Source organism: Parathielavia appendiculata, assembly GCF_033297405.1.
Source record: "Parathielavia appendiculata strain CBS 731.68 unplaced genomic scaffold N657scaffold_1, whole genome shotgun sequence".
Lineage (NCBI taxonomy): Eukaryota > Fungi > Ascomycota > Sordariomycetes > Sordariales > Chaetomiaceae > Parathielavia > Parathielavia appendiculata.
In genome coordinates this window covers 1584130-1607003 of record NW_026944220.1, presented here as the reverse complement: position 1 = coordinate 1607003, position 22874 = coordinate 1584130, and the positions used below count along the sequence as shown (strand labels likewise).

Here is a 22874-nt window from a genome sequence, read left to right as displayed (position 1 = left end):
CTCTCATCTATCACTTCGCAGTAGCCCGAAGATGTGTCGCTCACCTTCTGGAGTTTGTCACGTCGCAACCTCTTGTCAAGATCAAGTCCATGTCGTCAGGATCATCCGTAACCTTCATCTACGGTAGCAAGGCTCAATGGCCGCAGACTTTCTCTTCATTCCCGAGTTTGAGTCTTGGTACAGCCCGGGTGGGGATTGTGTCGTGTGGCACCGCGAAGAGGAAGAAAGTCGATGCAACACTTGTCTGTTCCGAGTCAATCGCTAGCCTCTCCAAACGCCCAATTTGATCCATGCCACATGGTACAGTACCCGCCCTGGACGAGGGAAAGCCATCACAAAACGCCTTGAGCCTCTAACGCCATATTCCGCAATTTCAGAGCCCGTTGTTTTCCCCTTATAGTGCGATCGAGCCTCTCCGATTCTCGCGTATATGCAATAGACCCTGGAAACCGCAAAAGATGAGGAAGCCCTGGAACACCGAGCGTCAGCCACGTCCAAGGGCATACCGCATCCTCCGTCAAGCAGCGCTTATGAAAGGCTTGGGAACAACGTACAGCGTAAATAATGACAGCAGTGAAGACCGTGGCTGCAACTGCTGGTCCGTCTTCGGGGTCTTCCTCGCCGCCAACAAGCTCAGGATGGTTACCCCTGAAGAGGATACCGAGCACCGACAATATGACAATGGCAAAACATGAAATGACAAAGCTGTCAAGGCGTCAGCCAAAAACCATCACGGCGCGTTCCAGCAATCCAGAGGAGAGGAGAGGACGACGTAACTTACCAAGACCATGCCTGCACCGCGCTCACAATGGGCTTCATTTTGGGCTGCAGAACGCAGAAGAACGTAGACTGCTTCAGCAGACAGCGCAGAATGTCCAGTGATATTAGTCTCGACTTGTCGCGCGCATGAAGGAGTCTTTGGGTTGGCTTGGCGCACAATTGATGGTTTGGTGGTTGGAGTGCTCCCAACAAGGCACGCCAGAGTCGGCCCACTATAGATCCGAAACCACCGAGTTCTTGCCTGACGATTCAGGCATAAAATCTGTCCAATGTGGGGTACGCGATTTATGTTGCCGTACGGAGTATCTTGCCGTCCTCAAGTTGCTCATGACGGATATTTCGTCGCCTTTCCTTCAGAACGTCGTCATTTCGCAGTAAGCCTTGTCCCGCCCGAAAGGGCATACACGACAACGCGGTGCCCCGGATGCAGGCTGCCGGTCCTCAAGACTCGCCGGGCTGCAAGACGGCGAAGTGCCATCCGCCGCTGTGGGTTGCACGGGCATCGGACCCTCCCTTATTATCCGATGCAGTAACTCCTCCCCATCGGACTGGAGGTGCTCAACTTATCCTCCCGGGCCTGAGAGTTCCGTGTTTGACCACTCATCATCAGCGAAGTGAATCTGGTTGTCTCACTACGTATATATTTCAATTGAATGGCTGGAGAAGCAAAGCCCAAGCAACTTTGGCAGATTCCATCAACTTGAAACGAGCATCTGCGAGCGGTTACCAACCAAGTCCAGCGGCGAGCACCCGGACCTTGCATCTTCCAGTGAGGGACCGCCGGCATGCACGAGCTGCCTGAGATGAGAGCAATCAGCTTTTTGACAAATGGGACGAATGGATCCCTCAATAATGGAAGTCTGTCACAGAATGCCTGCTATGTGGTACAATTTGAGAAAGTGGTTGTTGGCTTGCATGCCGGTTCGCTTTATGCCCTTGGCTTCCCATACCTGCCAATGCTTGTCAACCCGAGGCCACATGGAAGCCCCATCCGGAGATCAGCGTCCAAGTCAATATCGCCATTTTTAACCGTCCTTTCGTCACCAGCTAAGGGTGCTTTTTCTAGGTAATCCGTACGCTAGACGCATCCAACTAGTACTCTTGATGGTCGATCCAAGTCAGTTCTTCAACCCATCAACAAAACTCAGACTTCGTGGATCGACAACGCATGACAGTTGGCTCAACAAAGCAGGTGCGTAGCCGCGCAAGTTTGCTTGGCCGGCTAGTGAGCCAACCAGCACATTGTTCTAAACTCAGTCGGCTGTGCCCCTTCCATGTCACCACCGGATTTGTCGATCACGATGGACCGACCAGGCAACTGCACAAACAGAAAGAGGTGTCGATCTGTCCATACCTCAGCTTGGGGTCCCCGCGACACGCTCGACTGCCAGCTTCCGAGCCGAAGCTCACTCTGAACTGAGGTGGTGAGACACAGGGCTGCGCCGGCGTGGCGTAGCGGTCTTAGTACTGGTCTTGCTGCATGCGGCCAGGTTGCCAGAGTGTGCTATTTGCAGGGTCGCATGGAAGCGGGTTGGTAATTTCCAGTGATTTATCCTGCACAGGACAACAGTCGGCTCCTGGCGGCTGCACCAAGCTCCAGAGTCGCACACGTTGCATCGCGGCCATGCTCAACGGCCTTTGTTTACCGTGCCGTAGCGCAGCGCCTCACAAATCCCCTGTTCATCCCCGGTTCTTCCAGGTAGGATGGACTGGGGAAACTTACCATTGTTGGACCGATCTGCATCTGTACGGAGTACTCACGTTATATAACCTGCAGTGCCGAACCTGTCCTGTAGTGGACAAGAAGCAGAAGAAGAAGATGCATTGCTAACTTCAGGCAATCTCCCCATACCCTCCCTAACAAACCTATAACTCACCGTGGCCTCTCTACCTTATCCCATCGCTCATCCGGCTTGCAACTTCCCGGTGAAACTTTGCTCCTAGCACAGAGCCTGAATCCACTGGATTGTACACGTACAACCCACCAAATTCGATTCCAGACTTACAACAGCGCAGTCCGCCTTGCCCACCAAGGTCCAACATCGGCCTGCACATCTTGCACGTCTCTGGTGCATATACACCCTAGACAGTGCCAGCACAAATAGCACTTTTTTTGCAATCCGAACCTACCTTACGGAACATCATCAGGATGCGCGTGTCGGGCAAGCTGTCAGTGCTGCTGGCTGTGGCCAGCACCCACGTTTCCGCTCAATCAACTGGTACCTCAAGCGCGAGCCCGGCCAGCATAACTACAAGCGGCAAGGTGACCGGCGTAAGTGACGAACTCGACAGCCAGTCTTTCCATCTCTCGAGGTCGTACTCTAACTGTCAGCAACAGAAACTCGGCGACGCCCCACAAGTGATCGACAACCCTATTGGCGTCGTATACAAGGCGGTCCTGCCCGAGTCCGCTTTCTTTAAGCCGGCCTATCCCGAGGGCGGCAACATCAAGGGCGAAGTCACGGCTGTTGCGAACGACGATGGGCTTGGTGTGCGGTTCACCATCAAGCTGAGCAATCTGCCCAAGATCGGCGCTCCTCTCCGTAAGTCCAACTTCAACCATCGGCAACTCACTGCCAAAGCACCTGAGTCTAACCCGTTTCCTCTTAGCCTACCACATCCACGACAAACCCGTGCCCGAGAACGGCAACTGCACGGCGACGGCGGCTCATCTGGATCCCTACCTTCGCGGCCAGGAACCGCCGTGCGACGCGTCGGAGCCCGAAACCTGCGAGGTGGGCGACCTGAGCGGCAAGCACGGCGACATCCCGGCGGACCAAGACACGTGGGAGACGTCGTACCTGGAGCTGTACGCGTCCACGGTCGAGACAATCTCTCACTTCCTCGGCAACCGCAGTATCGTCTTCCACTACCCGAACAAGACGCGCATCACCTGCGCCAACTTTTTCAAGGTCGAGGGCGGCGCCGAGCTGCCTGACATCAGCAGTGGTACCAGCAATACAAAGGGCACTGTCACCTCTACTACGACGAGCCGGCCCTCGCATGAAACCAATCCGACGTCGACCATCACCGGCGGCGTGTCGACTACTTCTCGGCAGGTGTCGACGCCCACCGCCACGACCAGCATCGTCACTGCCGCTGCGTCGGGGCTGGGGGCAGGCCTCGTCAGCATCGCCATGGCCGGGGCCGCGGTCGTGTTCATGTTCTGATTGCTCAAGATGGTGCTAAGATGGGGCTGGGTTTGGCGTTTAGGAAGTTGGGGTTCGCGGAACTTGGCAACGCCCTCCGGGCCTTTGTCGTTAGCGATTCTGCTCCATGAGGAAAGCGGGAACATGGAAGGCAATTGGGCTAATAGGTGGTTAATGTGTGCCTTGGTTTGGGTCATGGACCATGGACAAATATGAGAGCGGTTCTCTAGCCGGAATAAATTGGTTTTCTTGCCAACTCCAGAGGGGGGAGAGATTTGGGCGATGATGAAGTGGTCGCTGCCTGAAACGGCCAAATCTTGATTTGGTCATGATACATCAGGGCACAGAGATCCCAGCGAATCAGTGACTGCTGTCAGCATGAGAGTTCGTCCATTTTCCGTTCTTCAAGCACCACGATGAGCGCATTGCGTGAATGAGCCATGCAATGACAGAAGGAAAGCGTCGACCGCTCTCCCCCCATCGTACTTACACTACGGATTACAGCGCCGACGGCCCCGCACCCGACTCCGCAATGGAAATTCTAACGCCGAACAGCAGCTGGCCCAGAACAGACGGTTTCCTGAGCAACCTGGAACCTCCTTTTCCATCCAATGTAAATAAAAGACCAGTCCCATGGTCTTTGAAACTTTTAGCCAAGTCAGGACACGGCGATATGAAACTCCCAATTCAGGGTATTTTGCAAAGCGCTGAACGCGCTGCTTCTTGCATGGTGGCCCACAACTTCCAGAAACAAACAACTCGCGATTTCCTGTACTCTACTAGTCAAGTCAGAATATGTCTGACGGGAAGGAGCATCGGTTCATGAATCGCGAGAAAGGAAGGCACGAAATTCTATAAGGGCCCCCCCAACCCTCTTTTCTTCTCCTCAATTCCCGTAATGTCTCCTCCTTCTCCACGAGTCAAGTCGGATGGATTTTTCTGGAGTGAGGGAGTCGTGCACTAAGGGTGCCGAAATGGTGGGCTCGCGCCTTTCGGCTGGCCTGCGGTGAAGGACGCATGCAGTGAATATTCATCTGACGACGACAGGAGAGTCAGCATGGCGACTCGGTCTCACACTTCTCTTAAGGTACTGAGAAAATGGGGTTTGGCAACTCTAGATTTTCTACTGGGCTGGAGCCCGGAACTTGGGGTGCTGTTGACGATGATCATGGCTGTACCGAAGATGACGGCTTGGAGGACGAAACGTCGTCGGTTTGATGTATCTCCTCCCTCAGCCTCAGATGAAGTCACCATCGTGCATGCGGAGCGATAACGTCTCGACGCATCCCACCGCGTTGGCCACGAGGCTTTACTTCGGCATGGTGAGGCTGGAATCTGCGAACGAGCAGCCTCGAATGGAGTGTACAGTTAGGAGGAGAGACACTCGGGGATTCCAGGGGTCAAGGGGCTACCATGCATTCAACCTGCTCGGAGAAGATGCAAGTCACGCGTTGTATGCGACGGTGGAGCGATGAGCTACATGCACCTGAAAGAGAGGAATATTTGTGTACGGTCAAGGGTGGTCGACGCTTCGTCCCCTAACATCCGAAGGGGGCACCGTCGTCCGCGGCGTCCTCGCGGTTACGCGTCTCGGAACTCAACTTCCCTGCCATCGACTTTCGATTCCGTCTATTCAATGTTGCTATTGTTCTTAGGACACCAGGCCTCTTGAACGAAAGTTCTCCGTCCCCCAACATCAACCCTCTCTTAACAGGCCACGACCTATTCGAAGGGGCGCAGTGGCCAGAAATCCCCTCCCAAGGCGCGGGCTGTGGCCTCTTGAGGCCACCAGCTTGAACCCTTCCCAAAGCAAAATCCTAGGGTTTGTAGCCGACCGCCTCCCTTCGACCAGCGAAGGGAGCTGGTCGGCGAGCGTTTTATTCCAGTATCACAGTCCATGGCCCAAACCGGCGCCACCTTCAGAAATTGGAACAGAGGTGAGGCATCTCCAGCTGCATGGCAGCAACCTAAAGCACACCTAGGCACGAATACAACTGCTTATTTGACCCAATGCCCGCCGTCATGAGTGGATACACATATGACTCATATTGATCGCAGAACCCAGCAGAGTCTGGCAAGTAACATACTTCTTACCGCCCTGGGTAAGCCACCCGTTACTTCGAGTTCTCTCACAATCATCCCCGGTTACAAGTTCGAATAGCGACGTACGGCAAGCTTCGGCCCCGTGAGCAAAGTCGAGATGTCGCCAGGTTCTAGACGTTTCGGGAACAAACCGTTCCTGGGCGAAGAGACCAATGCTCGAAGCAAAAGAAATACAAATATTCTGCTGCATTGGATACGCCCGAGTATCAGTAGAGGTACCTGCTGAGCGATGCGAGACTTCCAAAGGTACATGTGGCTCGCGATATGAGGAGTGAAAGGGTTTACCGGCGCCCTGCCACGTCGTAACCTTGACAGATGCTCCGGCTTGTTTTCCGGATTTATCAGAAGCTTGACTCCGGTGGGTCAAAGGACTGTTGATGAAATGGTATATTGGTCTTCATTGCCCTCCTAGAGAACATGTAGGCCAGTGGATGAACCATCCCAAAAAATGACAAGCAGTCATGGTCAAAAACTGCAGTACCGCATCATGAAGCGAGCCAACTGGTATGAGACAGATATATTTGAGTCGGCGAAATATCATTCTCCGCATCTGATCGAATCAGGCTCGTACCAAGGTCTAAGGTAGTCAGTGATGCTACGATTCAGGACGCCTTGAACTGTGAAGTGATGAACTTCGCGAGGCCTCGCTCTCGAAATGTTGCGGTTGTTTATCTTCTCTCGAAGATCACTCAAATGGGATGTTGGGCGTAGCACTATAACTGTCCACAGTCCAGAATGGGAGGTGATGGGAAAAGGGAAACAATGGGAGGCATGCGGCCCCACTGCCAAATCTCAACGGTAGGAATGCGACGTCGGTTGCCAACAAGGTTCGGGAATGACCGCGTAGGAAACGGCCCGGCTTCGAGATTTTCGGCCGGTCTATGCCGACGGAAGATCTCTCCCCATCATCCCAATACGGGTCGGCTGCCCAGAGCCAGAGCTTCTTCGCTCTTTTCATTCCCGGCCTAGTGCTCGGCGAATTTCGTTTGACTTGCAGAGCGAAATGCATCACCAGGTCGCCTATTTGGTGGTTGAATGTTCAGTCTTTTCCTCCTTGGGCAAGTAGCAGTCATCACCAGCCAAGACAACCGGCCCGGTTGTGCCTGTGTGGTGGGACAATACCATACGACGCAATCAACAGATCCAGGATTCGCGAGTCGATGTCGAGAGCGAGAATAAAACAGTTAATGCGACTGGTTGCCACTGTTCCACCTGCAAGCAGATAGCGTTCCATCCACAGATCCGAGACCTGCGATGGCAAGATGCGATGCAACAGCCGACGCTCAGGCTCATTACACTACTCAAAACTGTGCATCAATTCCGCCGGCCTTGAGTCATCGTCCTTGAAGACAAGAGGAGTGTGTTCCCTGATAACCGTCGCTTGATTGTTAGCAGGGCTGCCTGAATGAAGGTAAATGCGCTGCGAAATCAGGAAGAGATTACCGAATGATTCGCCGGCTTAATTTTCGGTGTCGTCTAGCCACGGGGAAATTCCATGTCCGTTCAGACATGCCGGCGAAGAGGTCGCTCGCCTTCAGATTTTAAACTGTATTCCTTGTCACCTTCTAGTAGTGGAAGATCTTATACCCTCAGCTCGTCTATCCGACCTGACAAGCGAGCAAACGAGCCGACCATCAACTATGCCAGAATTCCGTATCTGGAGAGAATTTTTGAGGATACTTATTGCAACGATATTCTGGTTAATCAAGGACGATGGGAGCCGCAGAGGCGCCAGTGGATATGTCGGTCCTTTATGGGCACTGTGAGACGATTCAGACAAAGATCAGCAGGGGTGGCAAGTGAGAATGAATAGAAAGCGTCTCATAGCGAGATAGGCTGCCGACATCGCTTGGAACGTCGTAGCAATGACAAATTCAGGGGCCAGACGTACAGGATCCTGACCACGACTGACATTCGAAGTTAGTAGGTAGAGGATGCTTCCATTGTGGTTACCCTGGCGCACGATCTGGCCGCATGTCCACCCTAAGGATGTCCATCCGAAGATCCGAAACCACCTGGCAGGTAGGCTTCCTCTGAGGGTAATGCTTGCTGATGCTGCCATACATACTCCGTACAAGACAGCTAATAGAACGTAGCTGCAAGACGGTTATAGAGTGCCATTATACATCCGTTGAGGAGGGAAGCGAGCCGGATACGACGCTGTCGAGATCCGTCAACAAACGGCTCACCGGGCCCGCCGAGAATCGAAAAAGTCAACCACATTATGAGGGGTCCACTAGTCCCTATCTAGGAATTTGTGCCAGTGCATGTCAAGCTGCTCGGGCGTCCGAGCATGTCCGTATGTCGGATCGAATTTGAGACGTGCCGAGTGCTGAACGACGAGAAATCGAGCAGCCCGAGCGGTAATGACCGAGTGATACCAAGACATCCATGATTTCCATGCTTTATGTGCGCCAAACAGGACCTGCAGGTTGAATATGCCCGCTGCAAGACATGCATTAGCCGGTTATGATGCGAAGGTAACTGATGAACGAAAGGCGTGCAGTTTCAACAACTATTTTTCTGCAACAGCAAGGCGTAGATGAATGGAGCAAAGCATGATTGATCAGATCAATCCAGCAGGCGTAACCACTCTCTCTCCGCTGTGATTTGGATCTGATGAAGTTCAGGTACATGTAGATACTCCGTACGCCCGGGCCTTGCATCAGGAACATTACCTTTACATGGTACTGCCCAAACGATAACGTTACTACGGCCCCATAAAAATTTATCCGAGCCGGCCTTTCTAACTCAGCCAATCGGAACTTATCTCGTCAGTGGCACATGCACCCGTGAACCCCGGTCAACAGCCTGGAAGAGGAGCAATCCCGGGCTTGGCAGGAGATCTGTCGAAGCCTGGGTTCTGTTGAGATGTCTCGAGGATGTTTATCGGGATTGCGGAGGTGTATTGCCGCTAGCAACCTCGCATACTATCGCACCATTTCATTATCGGTTGGTTGACAACTCCAACTCGACGCGAGGATCCAATGCTGGGCCAGGTTTGGGTGTTAACACTGTCGTTATAGAACTAGGATTGGGGTCATGGTCACAGCCATGTCGTCATCTCAATCCTTGCACGTCTTGGCGCACCTTTCGGCCCTTGATTCCGGAAACCCGTAACAGTGTCATTAACTAACCCGTTAGGCTGACGCGATTTTCATATCACATGGGGAGAATACTTCGACCTGTGTTGGAGGTTTGTCCCTGACGGAGCACAGGTACCAGGTAGTCTTGGCACGACCTTTGTCGTTTGATCGCCGAAGCTCGACATCAATCATATCGGCGCTCCCGGCTGAAGATGTCAGGGTCTATCTCTCGACTCGGCCATTCCGGCATACTAGAGCAGATCAGTCCTTTGACACCATGCGCTACTCCGAATTCGTTGTCGGATCTGGTGCATCCACCGACCCACGTCAATTTCTCTGTCGGCTGTTCCTTCTAGAAGCCTTCGAACACCTTGGCCGTGGAGCCAGCCGTTTGAGCCCCGTTGTCCATGTACGGAGTACGTAACGGTGTTGTGTACTGTAACTTTAATATTGTCTCGGGCCACAACGGCTGGTCCACTGCGCCGGGCTGTCTGCCAGGTCGGTTGACGTGCGGACGTTCGTCATGCCAATCCACAGGACTTGACCTCGTTTGATAGGTGTCCCATGATGCTACTGGAGATAGATGGATGCGGACCATTCGCACATAGACCCTGCTCGGACCTTGGTAACAGCTCAACGGACATGGGGGCTAACACATGACCGTCCTTGACGGATACCGGAGAAAGATACGGATAGATCTGACGATACTGCTCTCTCCATTCGTCTATATGATAGACAATACGTAGTTTTGCGCCTCGACTGTGTTACAGAAGGCCCGGAGCACGACATCAGTCCCACCGGCATTCTCCCCGTCTAAATGGGTGTGTCGAGAGATCTCTGACTGCCCCCGTAATCCGAAATAGCCAATATCGAATCTGCACGGGCAGTGCGTCGTACTGCATGCTGGAGAAACGGATCAAAGAAATGAAGGGGTTGAAAGTTGTAGTGGCTTGCTGGAACCGGACCAATCCATTGATTCCATTCCCGCCCAATGCGACTGCGATCAACTCTTCCTTCGAACCTCAAGGGCAGCGCCAGCGCTCAACCAACCAAGTCTGAGTGTATGCAAGGTACCCGATACACACGCCAAACCTGGTTTGCCTGCGAGGACGAGGGGCTCCTCGCTGGTGAGTGCACCACAGCGCTTATTGGCGTTACATTGCACCGTGCCCTCAAGTGGCAGCCCTCCGTTCAATGGCCGCCCAAGTTCGTCGCTGAGTCTTTCTGGAAGCCCTCGGCAGCCTCCTGTTAGCGCGCTCCTCGTTCCTTCCCCACCAACAAGCGCCGTTCTAACAGACGGCGGGAAGCACCAACGTTAGTACACCAAATCATCTTCTTCGTGCTGTGTGCGAGACAGCTGGCGGACAGTACGGACTAATAAATGTCCTTATCCACCTAAAAGTAACAAAGTAGGTACATATGTGAAACCGCGACGGAGTCGCAAGCAGCCCTACAAAAGAGGACCCTGGTTGTATCAGGCGTCTCGTGTGGCTGGAAGGAGGTTAGGGTCCAGGGATGGAACCTTCGCAGGGATCCTGAGCTCCATTCACCGGAATTCGACCAGAAACACCCCAGACTCGCCAGGCCCTCGGCAGGGGATTATTTTTTGAGGCTCGACGGCCGCACACAGCCAGCCCAAGCCAAGCTCGACGCGGCGGAACTGTTCATGCCTGTTCTCCCAATTGGCCGGCAGCGAGAGTCCGCATCGACCAGCGGGTATTGATGTTGCACTTATTATCACAACTCTGCAATGTGGCCTCATTTGGGACCGGTCCGCAATGCGCCTGGACCCCGGAAGACATTCCAGGCTTCCTGATCGCCTTCCATGCCCGCTCCTCAGATTCCAAGATCAGATCTCGCTCATGGGGTCGTTCCCGGCCGGATACCACCCTTTTGCGCATGAGCCACTGCCAGCCCTGGACAAGGATGCTACGCTCATACTCTCGGCGACTTCCCTAGACTCGGCTTAGGGCGACAAAGAATGTCTCTCTGTCGTAAGCAACGAACAACATGGGCTCGCTCTCTGGCTGTCTACGGATACCCCTCCAGGCCCGGCCCGCCAACCACGGATTGCCGGCACCCGACACCTCCCACGCGCGGATATTTGAAGAGATTGTCTGTGTCGTCGGTTGGCGCCGAAATCAAGCCGGGGATGATTTGGGGTGGTCAAACGGGCGAACGGGGAGGTCCATTGGCAGGTTTGTCCACTCCTGGGAAAAGCGCATGCCTAAGGTCTTGCCCTGATTACCAGATCGGTTAATCGTCAAAACTAGCAAGGGTCTCTCGCCTTGGGAGCCATGGAAGGAAATCCTGACGTCTTTCCGGGAGCCAAATGCTGGAAACGGTGTTTCAGCCTTTGGCAATGATCAAAGGTTGAATTAACCCCATGTCCCTGGACTGGTAACAGCCATTTTTCCATGTTAGCCTCTCCGGGCCCGGCTTCGCATGGGAGCACTCGATGCGCACTCGACCGGCCTTGACCGTCGAGGGTTCTTATTCACCGGTTTAATTTCTGTTCCAGTTTCTTAAAGACCACGTTGTTTTGCTCAGTCCCGGTATCCAAGGTCCGAAGTTGGCTTCGCTCTGGCTCCTGACTGCACACGGTACCTTCCATGTCCGGCAGCGCTCATTGTCTCTCCGTGGCTGCTCCTGCCTGCAGAATAAAGAGCGACGAGGAAGTCGCAGCTTTTAATCTATGCCCTTCCTTTAATTGATGTGACTTCCATTGTCACTTGCCCGGTCTTCCATTGCCACCCCTCCCCTCGCACTCGGCACACCCCGGCCTTTGAGTTGTGCCGCCAATCTACGTCGGCTTCCCTCCCAACTCCTCTTATGCTCGCTCCTCCCCAGGACAGACCTGAGAAGAGCTGCTATCACAACAGCCTCACGATAATAGCCCAGTGTTGCATGTGACTGGCATCCAGACACCGGGTCTGGCACCAAATCATTTTCCCTCGCCCCATTGTCGCCTAAACCGATCGCATCTTGGGCCCTTTGGGCAGCCGTTCCACGTCTAAGCCATCGGGTTCCGGGGCAAAAACGCACGCATCAGCCAGCCAGGGAGCAGAGGGAGTTTGAAGAACAACCGAAAAACGAATAATTCCCAGCATCAGAAAAGCATCGTCCAGCTTGACTCTCTCTACCCCTCGCCGATTCATCATCAGCAAGCCCGTCTCGCCCTGCAGCCGAAGACTCGCCAACCTCCAAAGTCCACTCCTATTGTATGGGCAAGCCAGTCGTTTCCGACACGTCAGCTCTTGCTTGTGGTCGATGCCCGTTGTCGCCGCGTCGTTCGTTACCACAGCCTGGCATCGCGTCACTAAGTTTCGCCTTGCGCTGCAGGTGGAAGGAGCTGAGCCCTCTCTACAGCTGAATGGCCACGTCTCGTCTTGTTCTCTCCGTCGGTTCGGCGATTAAAATAAACCCCTTGGGAGCTCAATATCAGCTCATCCCACTTCCTTCGTCTGCCTGGAAGCGGCCAACCATATCTTAGCGAGCCCCGTGGACTGGACACCTCACATGGATAAAGGCCGTTAGAGTGCAGCTTTGTAACCCAGCCTCGAGGGAACACACGATTGTCGACCACGAGGAACGAATTCCCTTTACAGGTTCAACTTGGAGAATTTCAACGCATACGCGCCTGGCCACAGCCCCTAGAAACGCTTTTCCATCCTCACTCTTCTGCACCCGACGGGCGTGATCTTTGAACCGTCGCTGGCGCCTCTAACAGACGCCCGCGTCAAATCAGGCGGAAGGTTGCACAGGGGCTTCCAAAAACAGTAGCCGCGGGATCCCCCTGTTCTCGCAGCCAGCAGAACCGCACCTCGATCAAGGCCAACAAATCTGGGGTGTAAGCCGCGCCCGGAACGCGGGTATCACACTTCCTCTCACCCTCCGGTTCCATTCCTGTTGACTCTCGGTTCAACTGGTCGTGCGCTGCAGGAATCTCCCCACACAGCATCCCCGTACTCCAACATCCAATTGTTTGTTGAGCACTCTCACAGCCACTCAACCCAGGGAGACACTCCCAAACAACGTCTCGATTATCTTGCTCGGCATTGGGCCTGAGCGCGAGTACAGGCAGCATATAGGGCGAGCTTCCTCCTGCGGTGTGGCCCTTTGCAGAAAGCTGCTGTCGTTGCCTGCCAGGTCGAATCAGGGCAGCCGGAACCAAACGGTGCGGATTTGGTCGCCAGTCATAAATCCAGGATTCTGCTCGCCAAAGCGCTGCAAATCGCAGAAGCGTCATACCGATTGGCCCCCACGCCCCTCGCTACCTGTTCATCGGCACGTCTACCGCCCTTGTCGCTAAACCTGCCGGCGCGACATCTGAGCCACGGCTGCCTGTGGTCTGCCTTGGTACCCAGACGGCGATCAAGAGACTTCGAAGTCCAGCTCGATTTCCGGGCAGCAATTGGACCGCTTTAGCTTCTTCCGACATTCGGGTCTGCGACTGCTCGTCAGCATCACCTATTTTGAGTGTTAGTCGACGCTGTCACCTGGGATCGAACTGACTCTCCGCCATATCCAATCCGGTCGGCTCCACCGGCCCGTGCTGTACGCCTTTGAGGCTACCTCCTGATATCTTCTGGGGTGTCGGCCGGCTGTGCCATAGCAATCTTATTACGTGACAGTTGTTTCTCAACCGTCCCTCAGGAGTCGACTTGAACCCCTTAGCATCAAGCCGTTTTGCAATCTGCCTTGCCCTCTTCACAAGACGAGCCCATGACAGACATCATGTCATATCAATACCCTCCGCCGCCTCTGAACGGCGCCGACATGGACATTCCGCAATCGGGCTACTTGCCTGGATACTCTGCGTCTTCAGACTTGGACCCGGATTCGAGCATTCCGTCCAGAGAACGCCTGGAATTGAAACGGTCAATCTCGACGCCCATGGTTGGGCCGTCGCAATCCCAGGGGCTGCCACCCCAGCCATCCACGCCGCAGCAGTCGAGCGCTACCGGTCAGGACTCAGCCGCCGAAAGGCGAAGAAACAAGTTGGGCTACCATCGGACGTCGGTTGCATGTGGTAAGTAGTGATTTGAAGGCCATTCTCTCGAGATTGCGTTTGTACTCATTCAATCTAGGCCACTGCCGTCGCCGCAAGATTAGGTGTGTCCCATCGCAGAACGATGTTCAGGGGCGCTGCATAAACTGCATCCGCTTGAAAAAGGAATGCAGCTTCTACCCCGTAGACCAACAGCCGCCTGTGGACACGCGACAGAAATCGGGATCGCGGTCCTCCGTCGGCCCGAAAGTTTCTTCTGCCTCTTCATCGCCGGCCATGCAGGCAGGACTTCCTTCCGATGTTCACGGCCAGCAGCCGTATCCTCAGCTGGCGATGCCGCCCATCCAAATTATGGCGCCACCAATGAAATCTTCGGGGAGCGACAGCTACTCCACTGATTCCAAGAGTAAGTCCATCGGCCTTCACCAAGCCCAAGACCTTACCATGTCGCAGGACAAGTTGCTAAGCATCCTTAGTACCTTCGAGCGCATACGGGCAGCATGGGGTGACTAATTGGATGTCGGCGGATGCCAGCCCAAGCTCATCCAAGCCTGGCGATATGAATGCGTCTTGGAGGTCGTATCCGGGTGATTCTCCCATCACGCCCGCCTTCTCCCCTTACACACCGCATGCGCCTCAGCCGTCGGCCCCATGGTCGACATCCGTGGGCTCGGAGTCGTCCACGAGGGACGACATCGCTTGGTCGCCCTACCCTGGGCCACCGCCGCGGTCCATGTCCTTCGGCACCGAGAGCATGGCCGGTCATCAGCCGTACCCGCCGATGTCGCAAGTTGGTGCTCATTCAAGTCGCGAGTACGATCGCAAATCGAGCTCCGTGTCGGCCGATATGTATCCGCCGCCCATTGCAACCACCATTCCGGGAATCGAGACAGTCCCGGGCACCACCCTCGATCAGAATGTTTCGCTGTCCGCAGGAGCCGTTCCTCCGGCAAGTTACGCATCTTGGCAGCAATCGTACTCGTACTCAAAACCTAGCGAAAGCTACGGCGGATGGTACGGAGATGCGGCAGACCAGCATTCGTCAGGACATGGACATTCGTACTATGGGCGGTGACTGAAGGAGGAGGTCAGTTTGGTACGCTAAATCCGCATGCGTCCGCGGTGGAACCTTGCACCCCCTTATATCGAGAGTCCAAGACTGCGGTTACCGTGGATCCTCCGGCGTGTTTCATTGGCGAGGACCCGGCAATGGGAAGGACCGACGCCCATTTCAGCATTCCGGTCTTTTGATGTGATGGTCGGTTGAGTCCACGGCGGTTCCCAACCGGTCGAGACACGCACGACGCAGGACTGCCAATCTGGCTGAGCGCAAGGTTGCCGAATGACCGAATTGGGCGATTTGCGACACAAGGCGCAACACTCGATACTTCGGTTGTGGCCTGGTGTGTGGTCGATCGCAAGCCGCCCATAACGACCATTGACTTCCTCTTGGTTGGCATATCTGGTCAGTGGCTCGGAAGGGTTGTCCCGTCAGTGACGCGGAGTCGGTAATAGCACAGAACGCAGAATTCGTCAACAATACGACGGGGACCGAAGGTGCTTTGACGAAAGCACTTGTAGTTGGCCGGAAAGCAGCGGGGAAATTTCCCAGCTCTGTACACACAACCACCAGAGCCCTGATTTCATCAGAGCTAAGACCGAAGCTTAGCCGCAACGGTTATTTCCGCGTTTCTTGTTCCGTTACTTTTTTTTCTTTCTCCCTCTTCACTGTCAAGACGGCAAGGAATGGGATGCGGAATCATTCCATTATGGGTATTGGTTAGCATGGGAGGCTCAGTGACCTACAGAAAACTAGACAGGGTGGCACGGCACGGCACGGCACGGCAGAGGAACGGAGTACCTTTCCTGCCCCGCAAACGGATGGGGACTCCGACTTCAGCCGGCCAAGCGGGGATAAGCCGGTCCCCACAATGGCGGAAAGCCACAAGACGGAGCCCTCCGTGTGGAAATGTCACCGCCGACGCTGCACGGAATGATAACATACTGTGCGTATGTAATTGGCGGGATCATCTCTAAAGATATGATGGGTCGGTCGGCCCGGATAGAATGTGGATTGGTTGGTCATCATGAGCGTCTGGTGAGATGTAAGCGGGATACATTTGGCATATTTCCCATTTACGGATCGGTACCTACATTTTCTCTCTTTTCTCGTCTTTCTGTGTCACTTCACTTCTTCCTGCGTCTCTGCGTTCTTGGCTGGGAAGTAGGAAGCTTCGGTGAAATGGGCGGAAGTTTGTCCCCGTTTCAGCAGCGGCTTGTGTTTGCTTCTATCGTTTGCCATTCTCTGCATGCTCTGTATTCAACTGTACAATACTCTAAACTTTCTTTTTGGGCTGAATCGACTTTGGAAAGAATGGCGGCCGGGGTGGAACCGGTCGATGACCTCGGCTGGGAGTCGCATTGGAGGCATAGACAGCTATGCGGAAGGGAGGCGGCGTATGTTGCGAGAACAGTGAAAAATGTATTCTGTCCATGCTACTTGGATGGCTAGGCTAGGCCTGTGGTGTCGGTACGTGACCATGTTTCATCATGATTGCATTCATGCTGTTGAGTGCTGGGAGGCGGTGGCATAAGGTACCTGGCTCTGGGGAATGGGTTTGCACGCTCTCGGCCTCCAAATGCATACAGACTATACATCTCGCGGCTTCAGGGCTCTGACTCGTCAGTGATTAGACGGAGTCGTTGATAAGGCAATTAAGCTCCGGCAGCGGGCCTCCGTCCCAAGTCTTGTCCGCATCCCTCGGCGACCATCAGATACTTCGTGTCCGGTAAATGCCGTCAACGACGCCCAACAGCAGCACATGCATGCCTACAATGAAATCCATTTGACGCAGGTAAGCGTCCATCCCGTTCCTTGCAGCGCGCCAGGCCGCGCCGTTTGTCCCGGTAAGTGGGATGATATCCCACAGCTTCCCCGCAAACCATCCCGTCCCGTCCTTCTTTCGGAGCGTCTTTGCCGTACCGGGCACGCTAGCGTAGCCCCGAGGGCGGGATGGCATGCATCTCCATTTCTTTGATCCCGTCTTGGGACCGTCTGTGCCCACTACTAAGAGGTAGTGTTGGAGCGTAAGGAAGGGTAGCCATGCAACGGAGGAGTTGCACCCCTGCACGTCGGTCTTTTGCTTACCTCAACCCGACTACCTGATGCAAACAGACCTATGCATGCGCATGCATAGGCAAACGTTCGACGTGGCGTTCTGAAACGGATGACGGATCGTGGCCCGTCTTTCGGGACTGGCGTGCTCCGAGCTGGGGTCGTGCGGTGCAGGCGGGTTGGGTTATCGTCCGTTTCATGCTACGTAGGGAAAGTTCCAGCGGCAAAGCTGGGTTTATTCAGGGCGTCAAGATGTCGGAGCGCTAATAAGCAAGGTTAAAAGGGCACATGAATGACGCTCAGGGTTCGTTTCGAGGTCGGATTGAGATTAGGGGTGTGGTGCAGTTGGGTCTTTGGTGACTATTTTGAAGTGAGTCCGACTTTCATGTTTCCTAACATGAGTTGTCGGGTTATCCCTTTCTTAGTCGCCAGCAGGCCGGGCCTCCGGAACCCGCTCTCAGAGTCATACGATGAAGATGGCTCGAGAAAAGAAGCATCGCAGGTTATAGGACGACTTGAACCAAAGTCAACCGGAGTGGGATGCAGGGACAATCTGGAGGTTGCAAAGCTTTTATAAGTCCAGTCTGGGAAGGAGCGGCGCACCCCTTTTCAGGCAGCATTCTCACAAGTACCGTTCTCTTCCGTCTGTTAGTGCAGTCAAAGTAATGTAAAAATCGTCATCTCGACCACCCCTCTTAACAGGTCGTTCAGGCGATCTACATCAGTTACGGCAGCACCGAGCACGCAGGACAGTTGCCCGGATACTCAAAGAAGGAAAAGAGTGACTGTTGTTCAACGAATGAACTGAAAGGGACAGGGCTCACCCAACCAATTTCCACAACAGCACTATCATGGCGCCATAGCTCACCAGACTCAACCCGACCAACAAGCCCACGCTATTCCCACTCGTCCTAAACTTCTTCTTCACCACGACCTGCCTTGCATTCCCCATCCCATCCGTCTGGTCGTCAATACTCCCCATTCCCCATCGACCCTCCCCCCCTCTCCTCCCTCTCCCAACCGAGGATGAAGAAGACTCTTCCTCTTCTTCGCAGTCAAAAAACTGTCTGTTGCCCTCGTACCGCCGGTACACGGCCACCAACAGCACGGCAGCGCCATAACATGCCAGCAGGGCGCCGATGGGGTAGAACTCGGAGGTGAAGATGCGAAGGACGACGAGGGCGAAGGAAAACTGGGAGAGGGCGGTGCGCATGTAGGCGCCTTCGAAGGTGCGTTGAGCAGCGCGAATCTCCACGAGTCTTTTGAAAAGTGCTTTGTGTTAGTCAAGGTGAGGTGAATTGTTGCAAAGATTTAGATGAATGGACTCGAGGCGATCGGATCAGACGAGGTGTGACGGGATTTGAGACGGGGTCGTGATGAGTGGGACTCGGAAGATGAAGTGGACGCGGTCGGCTTCGGAAGGCATCCCGGCGCCGGTGCCGGCAACCCAGGTAATTTTGAAGCAGGCCATCAGAAGGCATCTTGGAGACGGAGATGACGGTGGGGGATAGTTTCCTGGATCACCGCCAACAAACACTCACTCCTGGCTTGTCAAAATGACTGAGCGTGCGCGGTGTAGTCGGAGATGGAGGCGGTCTTCTGGATGCGGTTGCAGCGCCTACAACAAACGCCGCATGTCAGTGTGCTACTTGTCAGCTGGATGCTGGTATCCGGCGGCTGCCAATTGGGACGCTGCGCACCTCCAACATGGTCGCCATGGCGTCAGACTGAGGAAGCTGTAAATGGCAGACAGTTTTTTGTGTGATGCTATCATATAAAGTATGGATGAGCTCGAGAACTGCTGATGAGTGATGTCAGATACCTTATAATTCTAAGCTTGAATACGGAGATGTTCAAGGGTACGGTACCTAACTGGGTATTTGCGTATTGTACTGTATCAGGAATGAGCTTGTCATAACCGGCTCCTGTCCCTAGGCCCGTGCGTAATCCCATGCGTGTGCAAGATCAGGCAGCTTGTGATTGAAGCTTCGTGGCCGCTTCAGCTCTGGAGCTGCCATCAACAAATCCGCCAGAACACCAACCTCAACAACTGGCCATTCCACAAACGACGACCACGAAATCCATAACCACCAATTTCCAGCTGGCCGGACTAATTACGTCGTCTGTGAACGGCCCGCATATCCAAACCCCTCGACCCCTCGAAAACAACATGGCGCCCAAACAACGAAACGCCGCGGCGCAGACACCTCCCCCCTCCAGCACCGCACCCCCTACCCGGGCGCCAGCATGGACACCATCACCGCCGACCACAACACCAAAACCGAGCTTGTCCAAGCCCACCACCACCACCACCACAGGGGCCGGCGGCGGCGTCCAGACGTGGGACAAGATCATCAACAACGTGCTCTCGCACTACCTCGACACCACCCCGCAGCGTACCAAGCTGCTGGACGCTTTCATGGTATTCTTGGTGGCGGTGGGTGCGCTGCAGTTTGTATATTGCGTTCTGGCGGGGAACTACGTATGTGAACCACTCGCTGGGGCTTTTCTCCTTCGACAGTGGTGGTACTGACGGGAATTGTGGGACAGCCCTTCAATGCATTCTTATCCGGATTTGCGGCGACGGTGGGGCAGTTTGTTCTGACGGGTAAGTGGGGAGGATGGTGTGATCGGGAAGAACAGGAGTCATGCTGATGGAGGTGGCAGCGTCGTTGAGGATCCAGACTACGGAGGCGAACAAGGGGGATTTTCCTTGTGTGTCGCCTGAGAGGTAAGACAACCCCCCGGCTTGGCCTTCACCTAGAGGGCGATGCTGATGATGAGCCAGGGCGTTTGCCGACTACGTCGTGTGCAGTTTGATCTTGCACTTTTTCTGCGTCAATTTCATCAACTAGGGGATGCTGGCTGCGGGAGGGTGGTTTCCGAGGAGGGTGGGATACGTGGCTGCTTGTCTGCTTGGTTCCTGTCATACACTAGGACTGTATAAAGACTTGGCAGGCTTCCTGATCGGCGCAACCTCCAGAAAGCAATTCTGCTAGAGACAAGGGGTTTTTGAACTACGACATTCTAGTCCCCGGACAGTTACTCTACCCCTGCCTCCTTGGGTGGGACGCTCCCAGCTTGAGGTGGCCCTCCCTTCGGCGGCCGTCCTTTGGGTGGTGGCGGCAACGGCGAATTCCTCCCACCCGGCGCATTGTCAAGCTCTCGGCTCTTCTTCTCCTGCTCTTTGAAATAGTCGTCCATGAGATTTGGCGCCCCAAGGTGCGCTCTCTCCTTCTTTTTACTCCTTGGAGGGGCACCGACCGGCGCGGCTTGCGCGTCCACCATCTGGGCCGGCACCAGGATATCTGTTGATGCTGATGGCGGCGGCGGCGTCCCAACCGCTGCTCCGGCGAAACTCGTCGGTGACGCCGCACCTCGCCCCGCCGGCACAAAACCAGCCTGACCCGCGACAGCCGCAGAGTCCCCGTCAAACATGGTCTCCCCTGGAGCATGCACCGGCTCGCTCAGCGGCGCCGGCAACCTGTGCAGCGCCCCGTACCCTAGCACACAACCCAGCGCACCCTGGCCGCCCCAGTCGCGGCTTGGCTGGATCGTCACCTCGCGCGTCACATTGTACTCGTTGTTGTAGACGTACAGCCGCAAGGGCCGACCGATGTGGTCCTCGACGAGCTCGCTCAGGCCGCCCTCGCCGTGCAGCACGCCCTCGGGGGTGCCCAGGATGTAGTCGCTGTAGGGGAGCAGGCCGGCGGCGTCGGCGGGAGAGTTGACGGGCACGTCGAGGACGTGCCAGATGTTGGAAACGACTGAGAGGGGTGTCCATTGAAGCGTCAGGCCGAGCGAGGCGGTGTCGGCGGGGACGGGGATGTGCAAGGCGCGTGTCCTTTGACCCTGTGGGAGTCGGTTTGTTAGGTGTGGTGACTAGGATAGAGAGGGGCGAAAGTGCATACCTTTGCGCTCCAGATGCCCAGCATGACGGTGCTGCCGGCGCAGTTGCGCACCTCTTGGGCAAACAGTACGGGGTCTGAGTCGTCCTGATGAGCTCCAGTTAGACTCCGAATCAAACACTGTGGGGAATTCACCAAGCATGTCATACGATCATGCGACTGTTGATGCCAACGACAAAGTCGAACCACGGCTCAATCGCAAGCTGCAGGTTGGTGTTGCGCAGCACTTGAAACCCAAACGCCCCGTGGTTCTCCTTAGCTGAAGGCGCCGGCTCGCCATCGAGGCGCGATATGAATCGATTAAGAGCGTTGAACATGGTGCCGCTGATCAAACCTAGAGGTTTGTATGTGTGTTGTGGTATGTTGATGGTCTCCCTGAGCTAACGTGTCGAAACGGTCGTATGTGCAACTAGTAGCTTGGAGTTACACGAATCGCAGCTGGAGTACTTGTATTTACATCACAATACACTAGTATGTATTAAGACACAAGCAACTTACGGTACTCCGTACCTGAAATAACTTCAGGCAAACATGGAATTGCACTGTCGCACGGGCCCTGGCGGGGGTGTGGAGTTACCTTCCATTAGTGCAGCCAGCCTTTCTCTTAGCGCGCATCTGACTGTAATTTACAAACTTCACCTCCAGTGATTTGAACTGCAGTTCGCTCCGACCAAGTGAAGTACCACTGGGCACGCTTTTCTGTCTTCATATACACCTTAGCGCCAAGAGGGAAAGATAGAACCTGATTGCGGATCCGTATACTACTCAGTCCGTCTAGACAGACATCTTTTACGCCGTTGTTGCACTTGAAGTCGATAGTTCCAAACTTCGAGATGACACGCTGGCCCGTTGAAGGGACACTGCCTCTGACTGAGCAATGTCACCACTACGAAGATATCAATGAAGTCCCTTCAGATCTTCAAAAGTAAGGCCCCATACCCATCAAACACATGTTCAAGCAGCCGTACTAACTTGAATAGATACTGGCATCAACGCTACTCAATATTCAACTTCTACGACTACGACATCCGCATGACAGACGCCGCCTGGTTCGGCGTGACCCCCGAGCCGGTGGCTACGTAAGTCTCCCATCCACTCCCTGCTGCTCTCCTACTGACTCCCTCCCCCCCAGACAAATCGCCAAGGACATCCCCTCTCACAACCATTCCACCCCGCGCAAAGACACCATCATTGACCTGTTCGCCGGCGCAGGCGGCAACACTATCGCTTTCGCCCTCTCCGAGAAGTGGAAGCGCGTCATTGCCATCGAGAAGGACGCGGCGACCCTGGCTTGCGCGCAGCACAACGCCGCCATCTACGGCGTCGCAGACGCCATCACCTGGGTGCACGGCGACAGTCTCGACTTTCTTGCCCGTCTTAAGATCCCAGGCAGCGGTAAGTCCAAGGGCAAAGGGAAAGCACTCGAACTTGATCCATCCCTGTGGGTCGATTTCTCGAGGACCGTCCTCTTCGCCTCGCCGCCCTGGGGAGGCGTGAGTTACCGCGGCCAAGACGTGTTTGACCTCAGCACCATGGAGCCGTACAACCTCGAGACGCTGCACGAGGCCTGCCGGCCGATGGAGCACGCGCTGTATCTGCCGCGGACGAGCGATCTGAGGCAGATCGCCGAGCTGGTACCGGATGGCACAAAGATCGAGGTGGTACAGTACTGCATGGAGGGCGCAAGCAAGGCCATGGTGGCGTATATGCCCGCTGAATGAA

At 54.9% G+C, this 22874-nt stretch overlaps 10 protein-coding genes across 10 annotated transcripts; 6 read left to right on the top strand and 4 right to left on the bottom strand.

Moving 5' to 3' along the window:
- Positions 1 to 394: 394 nt before the first annotated feature.
- On the bottom strand, positions 395 to 819 carry N657DRAFT_562091 (uncharacterized protein; the record flags this gene model as incomplete). Its single annotated transcript, XM_062788110.1, has 3 exons — positions 395 to 469; positions 555 to 705; positions 782 to 819. 3 exons carry the CDS (start codon positions 817 to 819, stop codon positions 395 to 397), a joined length of 264 nt encoding a protein of 87 aa, XP_062652353.1.
- N657DRAFT_639063 (uncharacterized protein) lies at positions 630 to 1375 on the top strand. The gene is made up of 2 exons (XM_062791702.1): positions 630 to 705; positions 782 to 1375. Exon 2 carries the CDS (start codon positions 907 to 909, stop codon positions 1156 to 1158), a length of 252 nt encoding a protein of 83 aa, XP_062652352.1. The 5' UTR covers positions 630 to 705; positions 782 to 906; the 3' UTR covers positions 1159 to 1375.
- A 1743-nt stretch (positions 1376 to 3118) lies between these two features.
- On the top strand, positions 3119 to 3764 carry N657DRAFT_535146 (uncharacterized protein; the record flags this gene model as incomplete). Its single annotated transcript, XM_062787769.1, has 2 exons — positions 3119 to 3323; positions 3391 to 3764. Coding segments are annotated over 2 exons (579 nt in total), but the record flags the coding sequence as incomplete, so codon positions are not given.
- Positions 3765 to 12568: 8804 nt separating this feature from the next.
- On the bottom strand, positions 12569 to 13639 carry N657DRAFT_30086 (uncharacterized protein). Its single transcript, XM_062786687.1, has 2 exons — positions 13634 to 13639; positions 12569 to 13565 (listed from the first exon to the last, which is right to left on the bottom strand). The coding sequence occupies exon 2, from the start codon at positions 13365 to 13367 to the stop codon at positions 12858 to 12860; it is 510 nt and encodes a 169-aa protein (XP_062652350.1). The 5' UTR covers positions 13368 to 13565; positions 13634 to 13639; the 3' UTR covers positions 12569 to 12857.
- Positions 13606 to 15211, top strand: N657DRAFT_30212 (uncharacterized protein). The gene is made up of 3 exons (XM_062786693.1): positions 13606 to 14150; positions 14209 to 14535; positions 14606 to 15211. Exons 1-3 carry the CDS (start codon positions 13844 to 13846, stop codon positions 15202 to 15204), a joined length of 1233 nt encoding a protein of 410 aa, XP_062652349.1. The 5' UTR covers positions 13606 to 13843; the 3' UTR covers positions 15205 to 15211.
- Positions 15212 to 15844: 633 nt separating this feature from the next.
- Positions 15845 to 16853, top strand: N657DRAFT_30144 (uncharacterized protein). Its single transcript, XM_062786689.1, has 2 exons — positions 15845 to 16659; positions 16824 to 16853. Exon 1 carries the CDS (start codon positions 16099 to 16101, stop codon positions 16639 to 16641), a length of 543 nt encoding a protein of 180 aa, XP_062652348.1. The 5' UTR covers positions 15845 to 16098; the 3' UTR covers positions 16642 to 16659; positions 16824 to 16853.
- A 1211-nt stretch (positions 16854 to 18064) lies between these two features.
- N657DRAFT_660216 (uncharacterized protein) lies at positions 18065 to 18999 on the bottom strand (the record flags this gene model as incomplete). Its single annotated transcript, XM_062795031.1, has 4 exons — positions 18945 to 18999; positions 18786 to 18862; positions 18309 to 18503; positions 18065 to 18218 (listed from the first exon to the last, which is right to left on the bottom strand). The coding sequence occupies exons 1-4, from the start codon at positions 18960 to 18962 to the stop codon at positions 18065 to 18067; spliced, it is 444 nt and encodes a 147-aa protein (XP_062652347.1). The 5' UTR covers positions 18963 to 18999.
- A 415-nt stretch (positions 19000 to 19414) lies between these two features.
- On the top strand, positions 19415 to 20099 carry N657DRAFT_563081 (defender against death DAD protein; the record flags this gene model as incomplete). Its single annotated transcript, XM_062788183.1, has 4 exons — positions 19415 to 19726; positions 19795 to 19852; positions 19912 to 19975; positions 20033 to 20099. The coding sequence occupies 4 exons, from the start codon at positions 19415 to 19417 to the stop codon at positions 20097 to 20099; spliced, it is 501 nt and encodes a 166-aa protein (XP_062652346.1).
- N657DRAFT_608102 (uncharacterized protein) lies at positions 20084 to 21469 on the bottom strand (the record flags this gene model as incomplete). The annotated part of the gene is made up of 3 exons (XM_062790259.1): positions 20084 to 21096; positions 21156 to 21239; positions 21302 to 21469. The coding sequence occupies 3 exons, from the start codon at positions 21467 to 21469 to the stop codon at positions 20287 to 20289; spliced, it is 1062 nt and encodes a 353-aa protein (XP_062652345.1). The 3' UTR covers positions 20084 to 20286.
- A 516-nt stretch (positions 21470 to 21985) lies between these two features.
- Positions 21986 to 22873, top strand: N657DRAFT_629651 (uncharacterized protein; the record flags this gene model as incomplete). The annotated part of the gene is made up of 3 exons (XM_062790910.1): positions 21986 to 22077; positions 22133 to 22231; positions 22285 to 22873. 3 exons carry the CDS (start codon positions 21986 to 21988, stop codon positions 22871 to 22873), a joined length of 780 nt encoding a protein of 259 aa, XP_062652344.1.
- Between the last annotated feature and the right edge of the window lies 1 nt (position 22874).

Bases quoted from the DNA above. Each gene is read 5' to 3' on its own strand.
- N657DRAFT_30086 (XM_062786687.1), bottom strand. From the start codon at position 13,367: ATGACGCTTCTGCGATTTGCAGCGCTTTGGCGAGCAGAATCCTGGATT.
- N657DRAFT_30212 (XM_062786693.1), top strand. From the start codon at position 13,844: ATGACAGACATCATGTCATATCAATACCCTCCGCCGCCTCTGAACGGC. The intron at 14,151-14,208 runs GTAAGTAGTGAT...CATTCAATCTAG, and splicing joins TCGGACGTCGGTTGCATGTG to GCCACTGCCGTCGCCGCAAG. The intron at 14,536-14,605 runs GTAAGTCCATCG...AAGCATCCTTAG, and splicing joins CTACTCCACTGATTCCAAGA to TACCTTCGAGCGCATACGGG.
- N657DRAFT_30144 (XM_062786689.1), top strand. From the start codon at position 16,099: ATGTCACCGCCGACGCTGCACGGAATGATAACATACTGTGCGTATGTA.
- N657DRAFT_639063 (XM_062791702.1), top strand. From the start codon at position 907: ATGAAGGAGTCTTTGGGTTGGCTTGGCGCACAATTGATGGTTTGGTGG.